This window comes from Molothrus aeneus, unplaced genomic scaffold (genome assembly GCF_037042795.1).
Source record: "Molothrus aeneus isolate 106 unplaced genomic scaffold, BPBGC_Maene_1.0 scaffold_30, whole genome shotgun sequence".
Taxonomy (NCBI): domain Eukaryota; kingdom Metazoa; phylum Chordata; class Aves; order Passeriformes; family Icteridae; genus Molothrus; species Molothrus aeneus.
The window spans coordinates 525,233-549,206 of record NW_027098964.1 but is presented as its reverse complement, the minus strand read 5'-3'; the positions used below and the strand labels follow the sequence as shown (position 1 = coordinate 549,206).

The following is a 23,974-nucleotide window of genomic DNA, read 5'->3' as shown; positions in this document are numbered from 1 at the left end:
ATGGCCACGTACCGGGTGCGGGTCCGCACCGGGACCGCTCCCGGCGCCGGCACCAGCGACGCCATCGCCGTGACGCTGGTGGGGAGCCGCGGCAGCAGCGCCAGGACCGCGCTGGATCGCTGGGGACCCGACTTCCATTGCGGGGCGGTGAGAGACAGCGGAGGGGGCGGCTGAGGGCAGGGGGCGGCTGAGGGGAGGGGGGGGGTTTGGGGACATTTCGGGGGTTTGGGGACATTTCGGGGGTTGGGGGGCGATTTGGAGGGGATTTGAGGACATTTCGGGGGTGTTTGGGGACATTTGGGGGGGTTGGGGACATTTCGGGGGTGTTTGGGGACATTTCGGGGGTTTGGGGGGCGATTTGGAGGGGATTTGGGGACATTTCGGGGGTGTTTGGGGACATTTGGGGGGGTTGGGGACATTTCGGGGGTGTTTGGGGACATTTCGGGGGTTTGGGGGGCGATTTGGAGGGGATTTGGGGACATTTCGGGGGTGTTTGGGGACATTTGGGGGCGATTCAGGGACATTTTGGGGGGGTTGGGGGCGATTCGGGGGCACTTTGGAGGGTTTAGGGACATTTGGGGGGATTTGGGGACATTTGGGGGCGATTCAGGGACATTTTGGGGGGGGTGGGGACATTTGGGGGCGATTCAGAGACATTTGGGGGGATTTGGGGACATTTGGGGGGATTTGGGGACATTTTGGGGGGTTTGGGGACATTTGGGGGAGACTCGAGGGGAATTTATGGGGATTGGGGAGGATTTGGGGACCTTTTGGGGCGATTTGGGGACACTTGGGGGGAGTTGGGGACATTTTGTGGGTCTTGGGGACCTTTGGGGGGATTTGGGGAGGGGATTTGAGGTCGATTGGGAACATTTGAGGGGATTTGGGGACAATTTGGGACACTTGAGGGGGATTTGGGGACATTTGGGGTCCATTTGGGGACATTTGGGGGTGATTGGGGGGAATTTTGGGACATTTGAGGGCGTCTTGGGTCACATTTGGGGGGATCTGGGGACATTTGTGGGGGAGTTGGGGACATTTGGGGGGGGATTTGGGGACATTTGTGGGGGGCTGTGTGTCTCAACCTGGCCCCCAAGTCACCCAGGTGTCCCCAAATGTCCCCAAAAAGGGGCTGGGGGGGGGAAGGGGGCACTTGGTGACACAGCAGAGGTGGCACCTGGGCGTGGCCAGGCCAGGTGACACTGTGTGGGTGGCCCTGGGGACACGATGGGGACACACAGGATGGTGGCGCCATCGCTGGGCGGGGCAGGGGACAACGGGGACACGGCGGGGGTGGCAGCGGTGACGCAACGGAGGGGACAAAATGGTGACACAGTGACGGTGACAATGGGGACACGGTGACAATGGGGACACGGCAGGGGTGGCAGCGGTGACGCAACGGAGGGGACAAAATGGTGACACAGTGACGGTGACAATGGGGACACGGCAGGGGTGGCAGAGGTGACGCAATGGAGGGGACGATGGTGATACTGTGGTGGTGACAATGGTGGCACAATGGAGGGGACAATGGTGACACAATGGAGGGGACGTAATGGAGGTGACAATGGTGACAGTGGTGGCACAGTGGCAGTGACAATGGTGGCACGGTGGCAGTGGTGACACGATGGAGGTGACAATGGTGGCAATGGTGACACAGTTACGGTGACAATGGTGACAGAGGTTACACAGTTACGGTGACAATGGTGACACAATGGAGGTGACAGTGATGGTGACAACGGTGACACAATGGAGGTGACAACAGTGACGATGGTTACACGACAATGGTGACACAGTGAGGTGACAATGGTGACACGATGGTGACAATGGTGACACAGTGATGGTGACAATGGTGACACAATGGAGGTGACAGTGATGTGACAATGGTGACACAGTGATGATGACAATGGTGACACAATGGGGGTGACAATAGTGACAATGGTGACACAATGATGGTGACAATGGTGACACAGTGACAATGGTGACAATGGTGACACAGTGGAGGTGATAATGGTGACATTGCGATGGTGACAGTGGCGACACAAGGGAGGTGATAATGGTGACACGGTGGTGACAATGGAAGGGACACTGTGGAGGTGACAATGGTGACAATGGTGACAATGGAGAGGAGAGTGGTGACACAATGATGGTGACAATGGCGACAATGGTGACATAGTGGAGGTAACAATGGTGGCACAGTGATGGTGACAATGATGACACAGTGATGTGACAATGGTGACACAATGGAGAGGACAATGATGACACAGTGACAATGGTGGCACAGTGATGGTGACAATGGTGACAATGGTGACACAGCAATGGTGACAATGGTGGCACAGTGACAATGGTGACAATGGTGACAATGGTGACACAGTGACAATGGAGAGGACAATGGTGGCACAGTGATGGTGACAATGGTGACAATGGTGACAATGGTGCCGTTGTTCCCCAGAGGTGGCGGTGGTGGCAGTGGCACGGTGGTGGCGGTGGCACGGCGAGGTGACGGCGCTGGCGCAATGGTGACGGTGGCCCGGTGGTGGTGGCAGCGGTGGTGGCAGTGACACAGCGAAGGTGGCAGCGGTGACACTGCCGTGGTGGCACAGCCAGGGTGACAACAACGGCCTGGTGATGGTGACAGTGACGGTGACAACGGTGACACAGCCATGGTGACAACGGTGACCCAGCCATGGTGCCAATGGTGGCACAGCCACGGTGACAGCAGTGACACAGCCATGGTGACAGCGGTGACACAGCCACGGTGACAATGGTGGCACAGCCGTGGTGACAACTGTGGGACAATGGTGGTGGCAGAGGCGCGGTGACAATGGTGGCATTGTCATGGTGACAACAGCGACACAGCCACGGTGGCACAGCAGTGGTGACACAGCCATGGTGACAACGGTGGCACAGCCATGGTGACACAGCCATGGTGACACAGCCATGGTGGCAATGGTGACACTGCAGTGGCAGTGGCTGCACAGCAAGGTGACAGTGACACGGTGACAGTGACACGGTGACAGTGACACAGTGATGTCCCCAGCGTCCCCATACAGGTGACTGAGTTTGGTGACAATGTCCCCAATGCCCTCAGTGGTGTCCCACCATAGAGGTGACACAGCACAAGGTGTGACAGTGACACAGGTGACACAGTGACACAGATCACACAGTGACAGTGACATGGTGACACGGGTGACACAGGTGACACGGTGCCTCTGACAGTGTCCCTGTTGGTGTCCCCTCACAGGTGACAGTGACACAGGTGACACAGGTGACACACAGTGTCAGTGACAGTGACACAGGTGACACAGTGACAGTGTCCCCGTTGCTGTCCCCTCACCGGTGACAGTGACACAGGTGACACAGTGACAGTGACACAGGTGACACAGTGACACAGTGACACAGGTGACAGAGTGACACAGTGACAGTGTCCCCGTTGCTGTCCCCTCCCAGGTGACACAGGTGACACAGTGACACAGTGACAGTGACCGTGTCCCCGTTGTTGTCCCCTCCCAGGTGACACAGTGACAGTGACACAGGTGACACAGTGACACAATGACACAGTGACACAGGTGACACAGGTGTCACAGTGACCCTGTCCCCGTTGCTGTCCCCTCCCAGGTGACAGTGACATAGTGACACAATGACACAGTGACACAGGTGACACTGTGACCGTATCCCTGTTGCTGTCCCCTCCCAGGTGACAGTGACACAGGTGACAGTGACACAATGACACAGTGACACAGGTGACACAGTGACCGTGACCGTGTCCCCATTGCTATCCCCTCCAGGTGACACAGTGACAGTGACACAGGTGACACAGTGACAGTGACACAGTGACACAGGTGACACAGTGACACAGTGACCCTGTCCCCGTTGCTGTCCCCCGCAGGTGACAGTGACACAGTGACACAGTGACAGTGACACAGTGACACAGGTGACACAGTGACACAATGACACAGGTGACACAGGTGACCCTGTCCCCATTGCTGTGCCCCGCAGGTGACAGTGACACAGTGACAGTAATACAGTGACACAGGTGACACCGTGACCGTGTCCCCGTTGCTGTCCCCTCCCAGGTGACAGTGACACAGATGACAGTGACACAGTGACACAGTGACCGTGACCATGTCCCCGTTGCTGTCCCCTCCCAGGTGACACAGGTGACACAGGTGACACAGTGACACAGTGACTGTCCCCGTTGCTGTCCCCTCCCAGGTGACACAGGTGACACAGGTGACACAGTGACACAGTGACTGTCCCCGTTGCTGTCCCCTCCCAGGTGACACAGGTGACACAGGTGACACAGTGACACAGTGACTGTCCCCGTTGCTGTCCCCTCCCAGGTGACACAGGTGACACAGTGACACAGGTGACAATGTCCCCGTTGCTGTCCCCTCCCAGGTGACACGGGTGACACAGGTGACACAGTGACACAGGTGACAATGTCCCCGTTGCTGTCCCCGCAGGTCACCGAGTACCAGGTGCGCGTCCCCCGTCCCCTCGGGCGCCTCCTCCTGCTCCAGGTGCACAAGGGGCCCTGCGGGGGCCTCCCCGAGAGCTCCTGGTACCTGGAGAGCGTCAGCGTCTGGGGACAGCGCGGGGACATTGGGGACACACCCGGGGGGGACACATCCGGGGGGGACACACCTGGGGACATTGGGGACACACCTGGGGACACCTCGGACAGCGAGGACAGCGCTGGGGACAGCGAGGAGGAGGAGGAGGAGGAGGAGGAGGAGGATGAGGAAGGTGACAGCGAGGAGGAGGTGACAGACGAGGAGCAGGGGACAGGTGACAGTGAGGGCACAGGTGACAGCGAGGGGACAGGTGACAGCCAGGAGGAGGAGCCAGAGGAGGAGGAGCCAGAGGAGGAGGAGGAGCCGCTGGAGGATGGCGAAGGTGACGCAGGTGACATCGGCGCTGACAGCACAGGTGAGGGCACGGTGACACCTGTGACAGTGCAGGTGACACCTGTGGTGGCATGGGAGGTGTCACCCCTACAGGTGACACTGATGGTACAGGTGATGTCACCCCTACAGGTGACATTATGATGGCACAGGGGGTGTCACCCCTACAGGTGACACCTGTGATGGCACAGGGGGTGTCACCCCTACAGGTGACACTGATGGCACAGGTGATGTCACCCCTACAGGTGACACTGTGATGGCACAGGGGGTGTCACCCCTACAGGTGACACTGATGGCACAGGTGAGGTCACCGCTACAGGTGACACCTGTGACAGTGCAGGTGACACTGTGATGGCACGGGGGGTGTCACCCGTACAGGTGACACTGATGGTACAGGTGATGTCACCCCTACAGGTGACACTGTCATGGCACAGGGGGTGTCACCCCTACAGGTGACATTGTGACGGTACAGGTGATGTCACCTCTACAGGTGACACTGATGGCACAGGTGATGTCACCTCTACAGGTGACAGCTGTGATGGCACAGGTGATGTCACCTCTACAGGTGACACTGATGGCACAGGTGAGGTCACCCCTACAGGTGACACCTGTGACAGTGCAGGTGACACTGTGATGGCACAGGGGGTGTCACCCCTACAGGTGACACTGATGGTACAGGTGATGTCACCCCTACAGGTGACACTGTGATGGCACAGGGGGTGTCACCCCTACAGGTGACACCTGTGACAGTGCAGGTGACACTGTGATGCCATGGGGGGTGTCACCCGTACAGGTGACAGCTGTGATGGCACAGGTGATGTCACTCTTACAGGTGACACCTGTGACAGCACAGGTGACATCACCCCCAGGTGACACCTGTGCCTGTACAGGTGATGTCACCACCTGTGAAAGTGACACCTGTGCCAGTACAGGTGACTTTAGCCCCACAGGTGACACTGATGGCACAGTGACACTGTGATGGCACAGGTGACATCACCGCCAGGTGACAGCCGTGTCCCCGCAGGTGACCCCGATGACGTCGCTCACCTGGGCCCCTTCCACTTCCCGTGCTATCGCTGGCTGGAGGGGTTTGGGACCTGGGAGCTGCCCGAGGGCACAGGTGGGGACACCTGGGGACACACCTGGGGACACACCTGGGACATGTGGGACACACCTGGGGGCACACCTGGGGACACACCTGGGGACATTTGGGACACCTGGGACATACCTGGGGACAGCTGGGACATACCTGGAGACAGCTGGGACACACCTGGGGACACACCTGGGGACATTGGGGACACCTGGGGACAGCTGGGACACACCTGGGGACACACCTGGGGACATTGGGGACACCTGGGGACAGCTGGGACACACCTGGGGACACATCTGGGGACACACCTGGGGACACTGGGGGCATTGGGGACAGTTGGGCACACACCTGGGGACAGTTGGGCACACACCTGTGCCACACCGGGTGACACACCTATGGCACACCTGTGCCACACCTGTGACACCTGTGCCACACCTGTGCTGCGGTGTCCCCGCAGCCACCACGCCGGCCATGGAGCGACACCCGCGGCTGCAGAGACAGCGCCGGAGACACCTGGTGCAGCAACGGCGGCGCTACAGGTGAGGGACAGGTGACACTGCCACACCTGGAGTGTGTGACAGGTACAGGTGAGTGTGTGTGTGACAGGTACAGGTGTGTGTGTGTGTGTGACACCTGGTGCAGCAACGGCGGCGCTACAGGTGAGGGACAGGTGACACTGCCACACCTGGGGGGGTGTGACAGGTACAGGTGTGTGGGTGACACCCCCAGGTGTGTCCCAGGTGTGTCCCCACCTGTCCCAGGTGTGTCTGTGTGTCCCAGCTGTGTCCCAGCTGTGTCCAGGTGTGTCCCCAGATGTGTCCCAGGTGTGTCCCAGGTGTGTCCCAGGTGTGTCCCCAGGTGTGTCCCAGGTGTGTCCCAGGTGTGTCCCAGATGTGTCCCAGGTGTGTCCCAGGTGTGTCCCAGCTGTGTCCCAGCTGTGTCCAGGTGTGTCCCAGGTGTGTCCCAGGTGTGTCCCAGATGTGTCCCAGGTGTGTCCCAGGTGTGTCCCAGATGTGTCCCAGCTGTGTCCCAGCTGTGTCCAGGTGTGTCCCAGGTGTGTCCCAGGTGTGTCTCACCTGTGTCCCTGTCCCAGGCTGGCTCCCTTTGCCCCTGGCCTGCCCTGGGCGCTGCCCCTGGGGACGCCGCTGGACCCCGACCTGAGCTACAGCTGGGCCAAGGCCTCGGCCTTCTACCTGCGGGGGAGCGCGGCGTGAGTGACCCCTGACCCCTGAGTGACCCCGAGTGACCCCGAGTGACCACTGACCCCTGAGTGACCCCGAGTGACCACTGAGTGACCCGAGTGACCCCTGACCCCTGAGTGACCCCGAGTGACCCTGAGTGACCCCTGACCATCCCTGACCCCTGAGTGACCCCGAGTGACCCTGAGTGACCCCTGACCCCTGAGTGACCCCTGACCCCTGAGTGACCAGTGACCACCACTGACCATCCCTGACCATCCCTGACCATCCCTGACCCCTGAGTGACCCCTGACCCCTGAGTGACCCCTGACTGCTGACCCTCCCCTCACTGACCCCACACCCCAAACCTCGCCCTGCCCACACCGCACCCCAATCCCCCAATGTCCCCAATCCCCCAATGTCCCCAGTGTCCCCCAATGTCCCCAATGTCCCCAGTCCCTCCTTAGTCCCCAATGTCCCCAACCCCCCCAATGTCCCCAATCCCCCAATGTCCCCAATGTCCCCCAATGTCCCCAATGTCCCCAATCCCCTCAGTCCCCAATCCCCCAATGTCCCCAATGTCCCCAGTGTCCCCACTGTCCCCCACTGTCCCCCACTGTCCCCACAATGTCCCCAATGTCCCCAATGTCCCCAGGAACCCCCCCAATGTCCCCAATCCCCCAATGTCCCCAATCCCCCAATGTCCCCAATGTCCCCCAATGTCCCCAAATTCCCGCCAGTGTCCCCAGTGTCCCCCTTAGTCCCCAATGTCCCCAATGTCCCCAGTCCCTCCTTAGTCCCCAATGTCCCCAACCCCCCCAATGTCCCCAATGTCCCCAATCCCCTCAGTCCCCCCTCAGTCCCCCCAATGTCCCCAATGTCCCCAATGTCCCCAGGAACCTGGAGGCCAAGCTCCGGGGGTTCCTGGCCAGGCCCTGCTCGTGGCCCAGCGTGGAGGCCATGACCCGAGTGTTCCGCTGCTTCCACACGCCCGTCACCGGTGGGGACACTGGGGGGACATTGGGGACACCGGGGACACTGGGGACATTGGGGACATTGGGGACACTGAGGAACATTGGGGACATTGGGGACACTGAGGAACATTGGGGACATTGGGGAATGTGGGGACATTGGGGACATTGGGGACACTGAGGGACATTGGGGACATTGGTGGATTGAGGGAAATCAGGGACATCAGGGACACTGGGACATTGGGGGACATTGGGGACACTGAGGGGGTTGGGGACATTGGGGACACTGAGGACATCGGGGACAAGAGGTGGATTTGGGATATTGAGGGACATTGAGGGACATTGTAGGATTGGGGACGTTGGGGGTGTTGGGGACACTGGGGACGTTGGCGGGGATTTGGGGACATTGGGGAGACATTGGGGGCATGGGGGACATTGGGGGGACATTGGGGGGATTTGGGACACTGGGGACATTGGGGACATTGGGGACATTGGGGACATGGAAACAGGCGCATGGATGTGATTGGGGACATTGAGGAGATTGGGGACATTGGGGACATTGGGGACTTTGAGAGGACACAGGGACCCTGGGGGGACATCAAGGACACTGGGGGGACTGGGGACACCCCAATGGAATTGGGGACATCGGGGGGGGACACTTGGGACATTGTGGGGATTGGGAACATGGGAGGGCCAGGAGGTTTTGGGGACACTGGGGACATTGGGGGCAATTGGGGACACTGGGGACATTGTGGGGTGCACTGGGGACATGCAGGGGGGCTGGAGGTTTCGGGGATTCGAGGGACACGAGGGGGACATTGGGGGGCACGAGGGGGACATTGGGGGGCACGAGGGGGACATTGAAGGGACACTGGGGGTGACACAGGGGACAGTGATCTCAGGAATTTGGGGGGATCCCAGAGGGGCCACGAGGCCGTTTCAGGGATCCCAAACCTTTGGGGTTCCTGGGGGTGTCCCAGCAGCTGGGGGGGTGTCCCCAAGTGTCCCCAATGTCCCCAATGGTGTCCCCAGAGTACGTGGTGCGGCACTGGCAGTCGGACGCGTTTTTCGGGGAGCAGTTCCTGAGCGGGGTGAACCCCGTCCTGCTGCGCCGCTGCCCCCGCCTGCCCCCCAACTTCCCGGTGACCGAGGCCGTGGTGGCCCCGAGCCTGGGCACAGGGACCTCGCTGCAGCGGGAGATGGAGGTGAGGGACCCTACAAATACCCCAAAATACCCCAAAAACTGCCCCAAAAACTGCCCCAAAAACTGCCCCAAAACCCCAAACAAACAGCCCAAAATACCCCAAACAAACCCCGAGGCCGTGGTGGCCCCGAGCCTGGGCACAGGGACCTCGCTGCAGCGGGAGATGGAGGTGAGGGACCCTACAAATACCCCAAAATACCCCAAAAACTGCCCCAAAAACTGCCCCAAAATACCCCAAAAACTGCCCCAAAAACTGCCCCAAAAACTGCCCCAAAAACTGCCCCAAAACCCCAAACAAACAGCCCAAAATACCCCAAACAAACCCCGAGGCCGTGGTGGCCCCGAGCCTGGGCACAGGGACCTCGCTGCAGCGGGAGATGGAGGTGAGGGACCCTACAAATACCCCAAAATACCCCAAAAACTGCCCCAAAAACTGCCCCAAAATACCCCAAAACCCCCCAAAAAACCACCCCAAAATCAACAGAACCCCATAAACACCCCAAAAACCCCAAAACCACCCCAAACAAACCCCGAGGCCATGGTGGCCCCGAGCCTGGGGACAGGGACCTCGCTGCAGCGGGAGATGGAGGTGAGGGACCCTAAAAACACCCCAAAAACTGCCCCAAAATATCCCAAAAACTGCCCCAAAATCAACAAAACCCCATAAACACCCCAAACAAACCCCGAGGCCGTGGTGGCCCCGAGCCTGGGCACAGGGACCTCGCTGCAGCGGGAGATGGAGGTGAGGGACCCTAAAACACCCAGATATACCCCAAAATACCCCAAAAACTGCCCCAAAACCCCAAAAACTGCCCCAAAATCATCAAAACCCCATAAACACCCCAAAAACGCCCCAAACAAACACCCCAAAATACCCCAAAACCCCAAAAAACCACCCCAAAATCAACAAAACCCCATAAAAACCATAAAAAATGTTGGGGTGCCCCCCAGGCAGGGAACGTCCACCTGGCCGATTATGGGGTGCTGGGATTTGGGGTTTTCCCCCAGATTTTGGGATTTTTTCCCAGAATTTGGGTTTTTAATGGGATTTTTGGGATTTCCATGATTTTGGGGATCCGAGGCCCGGGGGTACCCCCGGGTTTTGGGGTCACCCAGATTTTGGGGTTCCCCCCAGGCAGGGAACATCCACCTGGCCGATTATGGGGTGCTGGGATTTGGGATTTTTTCCCAGATTTTGGGTTTTTTTTCTGAGATCTTTGGGATTTCCATGATTTGGAGGATCCCAGACCGGGGGTACCCCCGGATTTTGGGGTCCCCCTGATGTTGGGGTGCCCCCCAGGCAGGGAACATCTACCTGGCCGATTATGGGGTGCTGGGATTTGGGGTTTTTTCCCAGATTTTGGGATTTTTTTCTGGGATTTTTGGGTTTTTTGGGATTTGGGGGATCCCAGGCCGGGGGTACCCCCGGGTTTTGGGGTCCCCCTGATGTTGGGGTGCCCCCCAGGCAGGGAACATCTACCTGGCCGATTATGGGGTGCTGGGATTTGGGTTTTTTTCCCAGATTTTGGGTTTTTTTATGGGATTTTTGGGATTTCCATGATTTTGGGGATCCCAGGCCGGGGGTAGCCCCGGGTTTTGGGGTCCCCCTGATGTTGGGGTGCCCCCCCAGGCAGGGAACATCTACCTGGCCGATTATGGGGTGCTGCAGGGGCTCCCCACAGCCACCATCGACGGCCGCCCCACCTTCGTGGCCGCCCCCCTGTGCCTCCTGCACCAGCGCCCCGACGGGGAGATGCTGCCCCTCGCCATCCAGGTGAGCCCAAAACCCCAAAAACCACCCCAAAAACCCCAAAAACCACCCCAGAAACCCCAAAAACCACCCCAGAAACCCCCAAAACCCCAAAAACCCTGAAAAACCACCCCAGAAACCCAAAAAACCACCCCAAAAACCACCCCAGAAACCCCAAAAACCCCAAATTTGAAATGGGGGGGCTGGGAATGGGAGAATGGGGGAGATGCTGCCCCTCGCCATCCAGGTGAGCCCAAAACCCCAAAAATGACCCCAAAAACCCCAAAAACCACCCCAAAAACAACCCCAGAAACCCCAAAACCCAAAAAGGGACCTCAAAAATGGACCAGAACCCCAAAAACCGACCCCAAAACTTGGGGATTTGAAATGGGGGAGATGCTGCCCCTCGCCATCCAGGTGAGACCCCAAACCCCAAAAACCAACCCCAAAACCCCAAAACCGACCCCAAAAACCCAATGAGGGACCCCAAAAACCCCAAAAAGGAGCCTAAAAACCCAAAAAGAATCCCAAAAATGGATGAGGACCCCAATAAAGAAGCCCCTGACCTTTGGGATCCCCCGGACCCTTTTGGGGTTCCCCTTTTGGGGTTCCTCTGACCCTTTTGGGGTCCCTTTTGGGGTGTGAACATTTCGGGTTCCCCTGACCCTTTTGGGGTCCCTGTGATGGTTTTGGGGTGCCCCTTTTTTGGGGTTCCCTGACCCTTTTTGGGGTTCCCCTGACCCTTTTGGGATCCCTCTCATGGTTCAGCTTCCCCCTGACCCTTTTGGGCTTTGAACATTTCGGGTTCCCCTGCCCATTATGGGGTCCCTGTGAGGATTTTGGGGTGCCCCTTTTTGACCCTTTTTGGGTTCCCCCTGACCCTTTTGGGATCCCTTGGAGGTGCGAACATTTCGGGTTCTCACTGACAGATTTGGCGTCCCTGTGATGGTTTTGGGGTGCCCATTTTGGGGTTCCCTGACCCTTTTTAGGTTCCCCTGACCCTTTTTGGGGTTCCCCTGCCCCTTTTGGGATCCCTCTCATGGTTCAGCTTCCCCCTGACCCTTTTGGGTTCCCTTTGGGCTACGAACATTTCGGGTTCCCCTGCCCATTATGGGGTCCCTGTGAGGATTTTGGGGTGCCCCTTTTTGACCCTTTTGGGGTTCCCCTGACCCTTCTTGGGTTTCTCTTCCCTTTCAGTTTCCCCCTGACCCTTTTGGGGTCCCTGTGAGGGTTTTGGGGGTGCCCCTTTTGGGGTTCCCTGACCCTTTTGGGTTCCCTTTGACCCTTTTGGGCTTTGAACATTTCGGGTTCCCCTGCCCATTATGGGGTCCCTGTGACTGTTTTGGGGTGCCCCTTTTTGACCCTTTTTGGGTTCCCCCTGACCCTTTTGGGATCCCTTGGAGGTGCGAACATTTCGGGTTCTCACTGACAGATTTGGCGTCCCTGTGATGGTTTTGGGGTGCCCATTTTGGGGTTCCCTGACCATTTTTGGGTTCCCCTGACCCTTTTGGGATCCCTCTCATGGTTCAGCTTCCCCCTGACCCTTTTGGGTTCCCTTTGGGCTACGAACATTTCGGGTTCCCCTGCTCATTATGGGGTCCCTGTGATGGTTTTGGGGTGCCCCTTTTTGACCCTTTTTGGGGTCTCTGTGAGGGTTTTGGGGTGCCCATTTTGGGTTCCCCTGACCCTTTTGGGATCCCTGTGGGGATTTTGGGCTGCCCCTTTTTGACCCTTTTTGGGTTCCCCCTGACCCTTTTGGGTTCCCTTTTGGGCTTTGAACATTTCGGGTTCCCCTGCCCATTATGGGGTCCCTGTGACTGTTTTGGGGTGCCCCTTTTTGACCCTTTTTGGGTTCCCCCTGACCCTTTTGGGATCCCTTTGAGGTGCGAACATTTCGGGTTCTCACTGACAGATTTGGCGTCCCTGTGATGGTTTTGGGGTGCCCATTTTGGGGTTCCCTGACCATTTTTGGGTTCCCCTGACCCTTTTGGGATCCCTCTCATGGTTCAGCTTCCCCCTGACCCTTTTGGGTTCCCTTTGGGCTACGAACATTTCGGGTTCCCCTGCCCATTATGGGGTCCCTGGGATGGTTTTGGGGTGCCCTTTTTGACCCTTTTTGGGGTTCCCTGACCCTTTTTTGGGGTTCCCCCTGACCCTTTTGGGTTCCCTTTGGGGTGTGAACATTTCGGGTTCCCCTGCCCATTATGGGGTCCCTGGGATGGTTTTGGGGTGCCCTTTTTGACCCTTTTTGGGGTTCCCTGACCCTTTTTGGGGTTCCCCCTGACCCTTTTGGGTTCCCTTTGGGCTACGAACATTTCGGGTTCCCCTGACCCTTTTGGGTTCCCTTTGGGCTACGAACATTTCAGGTTCCCCTGACCCTTTTTGGGGTTCCCTGACCCTTTTGGGATCCCTCTCATGGTTCAGCTTCCCCCTGACCCTTTTGGGCTTTGAACATTTCGGGTTCCCCTGCCCATTATGGGGTCCCTGTGCAGGTTTCGGGGTGCCCATTTTGGGGTTCCCTGACCCTTTTTTGGGGTTCCCTGCCCCTTTTTGGGGTTCCCCAGCTGTCGCAGGAGCCCGGGCCCGGGTCCCCGCTGTTCGTGCCCCAGGACCCGCCCTGGCTCTGGGCCCTGGCCAAGGCCTGGGTGCGCAGCTCCGAGTTCCACGTGCACGAGGCCCTGACCCACCTGCTCCGGGCTCACCTGCTGGGCGAGGTCTTCGCCCTGGCCACGCTCAGGCAGCTGCCACCACAGCACCCCCTCTTCAAGGTAACCCCAAAACCCCGGAACCCCAAGAAATCCCGGTCTGAAAGGGCTAAAAATGAAAAAAATCTGGGTTTGAAAGGGCAAAAAATGAAAAAATCCGGGTTTGAAAGGGCAAAAAATGAAAAAAAATCCCAGTCTGAAAGGGCTAAAAAGCAAAAAAATCTGGGTTTGAAAGGGTAAAAAATGAAAAAATTCCACCCCCAAACCCCAAAAAACCTCACCCCAAAAAACCCCAAAAACCCCACCCCAAAAAAACCAAAAACCCCAAACCCCAAAAAATCCCGGTCTGAAAGGGCTAAAAAGCAAAAAAATCCCGGTCTGAAAGGGCAAAAAAATGAAAAAATTCCACCCCCAAACCCCAAAAAACCCCACCCCAAAAAACCCCAAAAACCCCACCCCAAAAAAACCAAAAACCCCAAAACCCAAAAACCCCAAACCCCAAAAAATCCCGGTCTGAAAGGCCAAAAAATGAAAAAAATCCCAGTCTGAAAGGGCAAAAAATGAAAAAATTCCTCCCCCAAACCCCAAAAAATCCCACTCTGAAAGGGCAAAAAATGAAAAATTCCTCCCCCAAATCCCAAAAAATCCCACTCTGAAAAACCCCAATCCTAAAAACCCCACCCCAAAAAACCCCGCTGCCCCCTCCCCATTAATTGCCCCATGTTTTGCCCCCCCATGCAGCTCCTGGTGCCCCACATGCGTTTCACGGTGCCCCATTAATTGCCCCATTAATTGCCCCCCGTTTATTGCCCCTGGTGCAACTCCTGGTGCCCCACACGTGTTTCATGGTGTCCCCAATGTTTTGCCCCATTCATTGCCCCATTTATTGCCCCCTCCCCGTTTATTGCCCCGTGCAGCTCCTGGTGCCCCACACCTGTTTCACGGTGCAGATCGGGGGTGACCCCCATTAATTGCCCCATTAATTGCCCCATTAATTGCCCCATTAATTACCCCATTAATTGCCCCGTTTATTGCCCCATTAATTGCCCCCCGTTTATTGCCCCGTGCAGCTCCTGGTGCCCCACACCCGTTTCACGGTACCCCCCATTAATTGCCCCATTAATTGCCCATTAATTGCCCCATTAATTGCCCCATTAATTACCCCGTGCAGCTCCTGGTGCCCCACACCCGTTTCACGGTGCAGATCGGGGGTGACCCCCATTAATTACCCCATTAATTACCCCATTAATTGCCCCATTAATTACCCCATTAATTGCCCCATTAATTGCCCCCCTGGTGCAGCTCCTGGTGCCCCACACCCGTTTCACGGTGCAGATCGGGGCCCTCGCCCGGCGCTTCCTGCTCAACCCCGGGGGGGTCTTTGACCGGGTGAGGGGGGGGGCACCAAGGGGGCACCTGGGGGGCACAGGGAGGGTCTGGGGGGGTCTGGGGGCTTCAATAGGGTCTGGGGGGCACAGGGGGTACCTGGGGGGGCACAGGGGGGTACCAGGGATATGGGGGGGGGGGTTCTGGGGGGCACAGGGTGGTACTGGGGGGGGCACAGGGGGGTCTGGGGGCTTCGATTGGGTCTGGGGGGCACTGGGGGGCACAGGGGGGTACTGGGGGGTCTGGGGGGCACAGGGTGGGCACTGGGGGGGGCACAGGGGGGTCTGGGGGCTTCGATTGGGTCTGGGGGGCACTGGGGGGCACAGGGGGGTACTGGGGGGTCTGGGGGCTTCGATTGGGTCTGGGGGGCACAGGGGGGTACTGGGGGGTCTGGGGGCTTCGATTGGGTCTGGGGGGCACAGGGGGGTACTGGGAGGGTCTGGGGGGGGTCTGGGGGGTCTGGGGGCTTCGATTGGGTCTGGGGGGGGCACAGGGGGGGCACCTGGGGGGGCACCGGGGGTCTGGGGGTGCACTGGGGATATGGGGGAGGTCTGGGGGCTTCAATAGGGTCTGGGGGGGGCACTGGGGGGTACCGAGGGGTCTGGGGGGGCACAGGGTGGGCACCGGGAGGGTCTGGGGGCTTCGATTGGATAAGGGGGGGGTACCACGGGGTCTGGGGGCTTCTATTGGGTCTGGGGGGGGCACCGGGAGCACCTGGGAGGGCACTGGGGGTGCACTGGGGATATGGGGGGGCACTGGGGGTCTGGGGGCTTCAATTGGGTCTGGGGGGCACTGGGGGGGCACGGGGTGGGCACTGGGGGGTCTGGGGGGGGTCTGGGGGGCACTGGGGGGGCACTGGGGGGGCACTGGGGGCTCCGATTGGGTCTGGGGGGCACTGGGGGGTCTGGGAGGGGTCTGGGGGCTCCGATTGGGTCTGGGGGGGGCACCTGGGGGGGCACAGGGGGCATTGGGGGGGGGTCTGGGGGCTTCAGTGGGGTCGGTAAAAGGGGGGGGGGCATTCCCAGAGGGGCTCGGGCATTTGGGACCGCGGGGTTTGGGCGGGAATTGGGCGGGAATTGCGGGAATTTGGTGAATTTGGGTGAGAATTGCGGGAATTTGGTGAATTTGGGCTGGAATTGCGGGAATTTTGGGCGGGAATTGCGGCGTTTTGGTGACATCGGGGCGGGATTTTGGTGTCCCCGCGATGTCCCCTCAGTGTCCCCAGGCGGTGGCGCTGGTGGCGCGGGGTTTGGGCTGGAATTGCGGGAATTTGGGCTGGAATTGCGGGAATTTGGGCTGGAATTGCGGGATTTTGGGCTGGAATTGCGGGGTTTTGGTGACACTGGGGTGTCCCCAGGCTGTCCCCTGAGTGTCCCCTCGGTGTCCCCAGGCGGTGGCGCTGGGCCCGGGGGGGCTGCTGGCACCGATGGGGCGGGGTTTGGGCTGGAATTGTGGGAATTTGGGCTGGAATTGTGGGGATTTTGGGCTGGAATTGCGGGATTTTGGGTGGGAATTGCGGGATTTGGGGTAGAATTACCGGGTTTTGGTGACACTGGGGTGGGATTTGGGTGTCCCCGCTCTGTCCCCTGAGTGTCCCCTCGGTGTCCCCAGGCGGTGGCGCTGGGCCGGCGGGGGCTGCTGGCGCTGGTGGCGCGGGGTTTGGGCTGGAATTGCGGGAATTTGGGCTGGAATTGCGGGAATTTGGGCTGGAATTGTGGGAGTTTGGGCTGGAATTGCGGGGTTTTGGTGACACTGGGGTGGCACTGCCGTGTCCCCGCGATGTCCCCTCAGTGTCCCCTCAGTGTCCCCTCGGTGTCCCCAGGCGGTGGCGCTGGGCCCGGGGGGGCTGCTGGCACCGATGGGGCGGGGTTTGGGCTGGAATTGTGGGAATTTGGGCTGGAATTGTGGGATTTTGGGCTGGAATTGCGGGATTTGGGGTAAAATTACCGGGTTTTGGTGACACCGGGGTGTCCCCGCTCTGTCCCCTGAGTGTCCCCTCGGTGTCCCCAGGCTGTGGCCCTGGGCCGGCGGGGGCTGCTGGCGCTGGTGGCGCGGGGTTTGGGCTGGAATTGTGGGAATTTGGGCTGGAATTGCGGGGTTTTTGGGCTGGAATTGCGGGATTTTGGGTGGGAATTGCGGGGATTTTGGGCTGGAATTGCGGGATTTTGGGTGGGAATTGCGGGATTTGGGGTAGAATTACCAGGTTTTGGTGACACCGGGGTGTCCCCCCGATGTCCCCTGAGTGTCCCCTCGGTGTCCCCAGGCGGTGGCGCTGGGCCGGCGGGGGCTGCTGGCGCTGGTGGCGCGGGGTTTGGGCTGGAATTGCGGGATTTTGGGTGGGAATTGCGGGATTTTGGGCTGGAATTGCGGGATTTTGGGTGGGAATTGCGGGATTTGGGGTAGAATTACCGGGTTTTGGTGACACTGGGGTGGGATTTGGGTGTCCCCGCTCTGTCCCCTGAGTGTCCCCTCGGTGTCCCCAGGCGGTGGCGCTGGGCCGGCGGGGGCTGCTGGCGCTGGTGGCGCGGGGTTTGGGCTGGAATTGCGGGAATTTGGGCTGGAATTGCGGGAATTTGGGCTGGAATTGTGGGAGTTTGGGCTGGAATTGCGGGGTTTTGGTGACACTGGGGTGGCACTGCCGTGTCCCCGCGATGTCCCCTCAGTGTCCCCTCAGTGTCCCCTCGGTGTCCCCAGGCGGTGGCGCTGGGCCCGGGGGGGCTGCTGGCACCGATGGGGCGGGGTTTGGGCTGGAATTGTGGGAATTTGGGCTGGAATTGTGGGATTTTGGGCTGGAATTGCGGGATTTGGGGTAAAATTACCGGGTTTTGGTGACACCGGGGTGTCCCCGCTCTGTCCCCTGAGTGTCCCCTCGGTGTCCCCAGGCTGTGGCCCTGGGCCGGCGGGGGCTGCTGGCGCTGGTGGCGCGGGGTTTGGGCTGGAATTGTGGGAATTTGGGCTGGAATTGCGGGGTTTTTGGGCTGGAATTGCGGGATTTTGGGTGGGAATTGCGGGGATTTTGGGCTGGAATTGCGGGATTTTGGGTGGGAATTGCGGGATTTGGGGTAGAATTACCAGGTTTTGGTGACACCGGGGTGTCCCCCCGATGTCCCCTGAGTGTCCCCTCGGTGTCCCCAGGCGGTGGCGCTGGGCCGGCGGGGGCTGCTGGCGCTGGTGGCGCGGGGTTTGGGCTGGAATTGCGGGATTTTGGGTGGGAATTGCGGGATTTTGGGCTGGAATTGCGGGATTTTGGGTGGGAATTGCGGGATTTGGGGTAGAATTACCGGGTTTTGGTGACACTGGGGTGGGATTTGGGTGTCCCCCCGATGTCCCCTGAGTGTCCCCTCGGTGTCCCCAGGCGGTGGCGCTGGGCCGGCGGGGGCTGCTGGCGCTGGTGGCGCGGGGGCTGCGGGCGCTGCGCTGGCGCTCGCTGGTGCTGCCCCGGGACCTGCGGCACCGCGGCGTGGCGGCCACCAAGCGCCACCACTTCGGCAGCGACGCCACCAAGGTGTGGCGGGCCATCCGCAGGTGGGGACACCTGGGGACACCCCCTGACACCCCCTATGAACCCATTCATGTCCCCAGTGTCCCCATTAATGTCCCCAATGTCCTCAATGTCCCCATTAATGTCCCCAGTGTCCCCACTAATGTCCCCAGGCCACCAAGGTGTGGCGGGCCATCCGCAGGTGGGGACACCTGGGGACACCCCCCGGACACCCCCGATGGCCCCAATGAACCCATTAATGTCTCCAGTGTCCCCAAATGTCCCCAATCCCCCAATGTCCCCTGGATGTCCCCAGGTTTGCACGGGGGTCCTGTCCCTCTATTACCTGTCTGTCCCCATTGATGTCCCCAATGTCCCCAGGTTTGTCACAGGTGTCCCCAATGTCCCCATTGCTGTCCCCAGGTTTGTCACAGGTGTCCCCATTGCTGTCCCCAGGTTTGTCACAGGGCTCCTGTCCCTCTATTACCTGTCTGTCCCCAATGTCCCCATTGATGTCCCCAGGTTTGTCACAGGTGTCCCCAATGTCCCCATTGCTGTCCCCAGGTTTGTCACAGGGGTCCTGTCCCTCTATTACCTGTCCCCAGGTTTGTCACAGGTGTCCCCAATGTCCCCAATGTCCCCAGGTTTGTCACAGGTGTCCTGTCCCTCTATTACCTGTCTGTCCCCAATGTCCCCAGGTTTGTCACAGGTGTCCCCAATGTCCCCAGGTTTGTCACAGGTGTCCCCAATGTCCCCAATGTCCCCAGGTTTGTCACAGGTGTCCCCAATGTCCCCAGGTTTGTCACAGGTGTCCTGTCCCTCTATTACCCCTCGGACGCCGCCGTCCAGGAGGACCCCGAGCTCCAGGCCTGGGTGGGCGAAATCTTCACCAGGGGCTTCCTGGGCAGGAGGAGCTCAGGTGGGCATGGGGGGGGCACACCTGGGCATGGGGGGCTGGGGGCAGGTGAGCCCTCAGGTGGGCACAGGTGAGCCCTCAGGTGCCCTCAGGTGGGCACAGGTGGGCACAGGTGGGTTCAGGTGATCCCTCAGGTGGGCACAGGTGGGTTCAGGTGATCCCTCAGGTGGGCACAGGTGGGTTCAGGTGCTCTCAGGTGAGCACAGGTGGGCACGGGTGACCCCTCAGGTGGGCACAGATGGGCTCAGGTGGGTTCAGGTGACCCCTCAGGTGGGCACAGGGGGGTGCTCAGGGGGCACAAATGGGCACAGGTGGGCACAGATGGGTTCAGGTGACCCCTCAGGTGGGTTCAGGTGGGCACAGGTGGGTTCAGAGGGTTCAGGTGAGCTCTCAGGTGAGCACAGGTGGGTTCAGGTGGGCTCAGGTGTGCACGGGTGGGTTCAGGTGAGCTCTCAGGTGGGCACAGGTGGGTTCAGGTGAGCTCTCAGGTGAGCACAGGTGGGTTCAGGTGGGCACAGGTGCCCTCAGGTGGGTTCAGGTGAGCTCTCAGGTGGGCACAGGTGGGTTCAGGTGGGCTCAGGTGGGCACAGGTGCCCTCAGGTGGGTTCAGGTGTCCTCAGGTGGGCACAGGTAGGCACGGGTGACCCCTCAGATGTGCACAGGTGGGCTCAGGTGGGCACAGGTGTCCTCAGGTGTCCTCAGGTGTCCTCAGGTGCCCTCAGGTGCCCTCAGGTGCCCTCAGGTGCCCCTGGCTGCCCTGTCCCAGGTGTCCCCTCCCGTCTGGACTCCGTGCGTGGCCTCGTCACCTTCGTCACCACCGTGATCTACACCTGCTCTGCGCACCACGCGGCCACCAACAGCGGCCAGGTACTGACCAGAGTGACCAGAGTGACCACTGACCATTGACCTGAGTGACCACTGACCATTGACCACTGACCAGAGTGACCACACACTGACCACTGACACTGACCACAGTGACCACACACTGACCACAGTGACCACACACTGACCACAGTGACCACACACTGACCACTGACACTGCCCCACCGTGATCTACACCTGCTCTGCGCACCACGCGGCCACCAACAGCGGCCAGGTACTGACCACAGTGACCACTGACCATTGACCAGAGTGACCACACACTGACCACTGACACTGACCACAGTGACCACACACTGACCACAGTGACCACACACTGACCACTGACACTGCCCCACACGGGTCACACCTGCTCTGCGCACCACGCGGCCACCAACAGCGGCCAGGTGACCACTGACCAGAGTGACCAGAGTGACCACTGACCATTGACCTGAGTGACCACACTGACCACACACTGACCACTGACCATTGACCACTGACCACTGACCATTGACCAGAGTGACCACGCTGACCCCTGACCCCCACAGTGACCACAGTGACCACTGACCACTGACCACACTGAGCATTGACCAGAGTGACCACAGTGACCCCTGACCCCCACAGTGACCCCTGACCCCCTCAGTGACCCCTGACCCCTGTCCCTGTCCCCACCCCCTCTGGGGCAGTTTTGGGGCTCTGGGAAGGTTTGGGGGGGCTCTGGGGGGGGCTCTGGGGCATTTTTGGGCTCTCCGGGGCATTTTCGGGGTCCCTCTCCCCCATTTTTGGGGCCCCTCTCTCCCATTTTTGGGGTCCCTCTCACACGTTTTTGGGTCTCTTTTCCCGTTTTTGGCCAGTTTGAGCTGTCTAACATTGGGGTCTCTCTCACACATTTTGGGGTCTCTCACTCCCATTTTGGGTCATCTTGAGCTCTCTAACATTGGGGTCCCTCTCCCCCCATTTTTGGGGTCTCTCTCAGGTTTTTGGGGTCACTTTGAGCTCTCTCACATTGGGGTCTCTGTGACAATTTTGAGGTCTCTCTCCCCATTTTTGGGGTCTCTCTCTCCCATTTTTGGGGTCCTTCTCACACATTTTTGGGTCTCTTTTCCCGTTTTTGGCCAGTTTGAGCTGTGTAACATTGGGGTCCCTCTCACACGTTTTTGGGGTCTCTTTTCCCGTTTTTGGTCATTTTGAGCTTTGTAACATTGGGGTCCCCCTCTCACACATTTTGGGGTCCCTCCCACACATTTTGGGGTCTCTCACTCCCATTTTTGGGGTCCCTCTCACACATTTTGGGGTCTCTTTTCCCATTTTTGGGTCAGTTTGAGCTCTCTAACATTGGGGTCCCTCTCCCCCATTTTTGGGGTCCCTCTCACACGTTTTTGGGTCTCTTTTCCCGTTTTTGGCCAGTTTGAGCTCTCTGCCTTCCCCCCGAACGCCCCGGCCGCCATGCGGGCGCCCCCGCCCCGCTCCAAGGCCGCCCTGTCCGAGCGGGAATTCCTGGAGGCTCTGCCGGCCATGAACACCACGGCCACGGTGCTGGCCGTGCTCTGGGTGCTCAGGAACGAGCCCATGGACCTGGTGAGACCCCAGCCCAAATTAATGAACCCCTGTGGGACCCCTCCCCAAAATAACCCAACCCAAAACCCCAAAATAACCCACCCAAAACTGACCCAAAACTGACCCAAAACTGACCCAAAACCGACCCAAACCAAGCCCTGGCCGTGCTCTGGGTGCTCAGGAACGAGCCCATGGACCTGGTGAGACCCCAGCCCAAATTAATGAACCCCTGTGGGACCCCTCCCCAAAATAACCCAACCCAAACCCACCCAAACCCACCCAAACCCACCCAAACCCACCCAAAACTGACCCAAACCCACCCAAAACTGACCCAAACCAAGCCCTGGCCGTGCTCTGGGTGCTCAGGACTGAGCCCATGGACCTGGTGAGACCCCAGCCCACCTTGCTGAGACCCCTCCCCAAATTCTCTCCCCCAGCGCCCCCTGGGCCATTATCCCATCACTCCCAGTGCTCCCATCACTCCCAGTGCTCCCAGTCCCTCCCAGTGCTCCCAGTCCCTCCCAGTGCTCCCAGTAACCCCAGTTTGTCCCTCCCATCGCTCCCAGTCCCTCCCATCACTCCCAGTAACCCCAGTCTGTGCCCCCAGCGCCCCCTGGGCCATTATCCCATCACTCCCAGTCCCTCCCAGTGCTCCCAGTAACCCCAGTTTGTCCCTCCCATCGCTCCCATCACTCCCAGTAACCCCAGTTTGTCCCTCCCATTATCCCAGTGCTCCCAGTAACCCCAGTTTGCCATTATCCCATCACTCCCATCACTCCCAGTAACCCCAGTTTGTCCCTCCCATCACTCCCAGTAACCCCAGTTTGTCCCTCCCATCGCTCCCATCACTCCCAGTGCTCCCAGTAACCCCAGTTTGTCCCTCCCAGTGCTCCCATCACTCCCAGTGCTCCCAGTCCCTCCCATCACTCCCAGTAACCCCAGTTTGTCCCTCCCATCGCTCCCATCGCTCCCATCACTCCCAGTAACCCCAGTTTGTGCCCCCAGCGCCCCCTGGGCCATTACCCCGAGCGCCATTTCACCGAGGCCGCCCCCCGGCGCCTGATCCGGCGTTTCCGGCGCCGCCTGCGCCGAATCTCCCGCGAGATCCGGGCCAGGAACGCGGGGCTGGAGCGGCCCTACCCCTACCTGGACCCCGAGAACATCGAGAACAGCGTGGCCATCTGAGACAGCCCGAAATACCCCAAAATCACCCCAAAAAATATCCCAAAACACACCCCAAAATCACCCCAAAATCACCCCAAAAATATCCAAAAATAACTCAGAAATATCCCAAAATACACCCCCAAATATATCCCAAAATCACCCCCAAAATATCCCAAAATATCCCAAAATACACCCCCAAAATATCCCAGAAATACCCCAAAATACACCCCAAAATATCCCCAAATCACCCCAAAACAGCCCTACCCCTACCTGGACCCCGAGAACATCAAGAACAGCGTGGCCATCTGAGACAGCCCGAAATACCCCAAAATCACCCCAAAAAAATATCCCAAAAATATCCCAGAAATATCACAAAATACACCCCGAAATACACCCCAAAAACATCCCAGAAATATCACAAAATACACCCCCAAAATATCCCAGAAATACCCCAAAATACACCCCAAAAATATCCCAGAAATATCCCAAAATACACCCAAAAATATCCCAAAATCACCCCAAAATATCCCAGAAATATCCCAAAACACACCCCCAAATATATCCCAAAATCACCCCAAAATCCACCCAAAAAATATCCCAAAATATCCCAGAAATATCCCAAAATACCCCCAAAAATATCCCAGAAATATCCCAAAATACACCCCCAAAATATCCCAAAATCATGCAAAATACACCCCAAAAATATCCCAGAAATACCCCAAAATACACCCAAAATATCCCAAAATCACCCCAAAATACCACAGAAATATCCCAAAACACACCCCCAAATATATCCCAAAATCACCCCAA

General features: G+C 58.9%; 1 protein-coding gene across 1 annotated transcript; it reads left to right on the top strand.

Moving 5' to 3' along the window:
- On the top strand, window positions 1–23,299 carry LOC136570269 (polyunsaturated fatty acid lipoxygenase ALOX15B-like). The gene is made up of 16 exons (XM_066570781.1): window positions 1–147; window positions 4,464–4,601; window positions 4,692–4,929; window positions 5,929–6,024; window positions 6,452–6,533; window positions 7,088–7,204; window positions 8,069–8,172; window positions 9,176–9,348; window positions 10,978–11,121; window positions 13,662–13,865; window positions 15,105–15,191; window positions 18,544–18,713; window positions 19,467–19,588; window positions 20,352–20,452; window positions 21,851–22,021; window positions 23,006–23,299. Exons 1-16 carry the CDS (start codon window positions 1–3, stop codon window positions 23,183–23,185), a joined length of 2,274 nt encoding a protein of 757 aa, XP_066426878.1. The 3' UTR covers window positions 23,186–23,299.
- The last annotated feature ends 675 nt before the right edge of the window (window positions 23,300–23,974 follow it).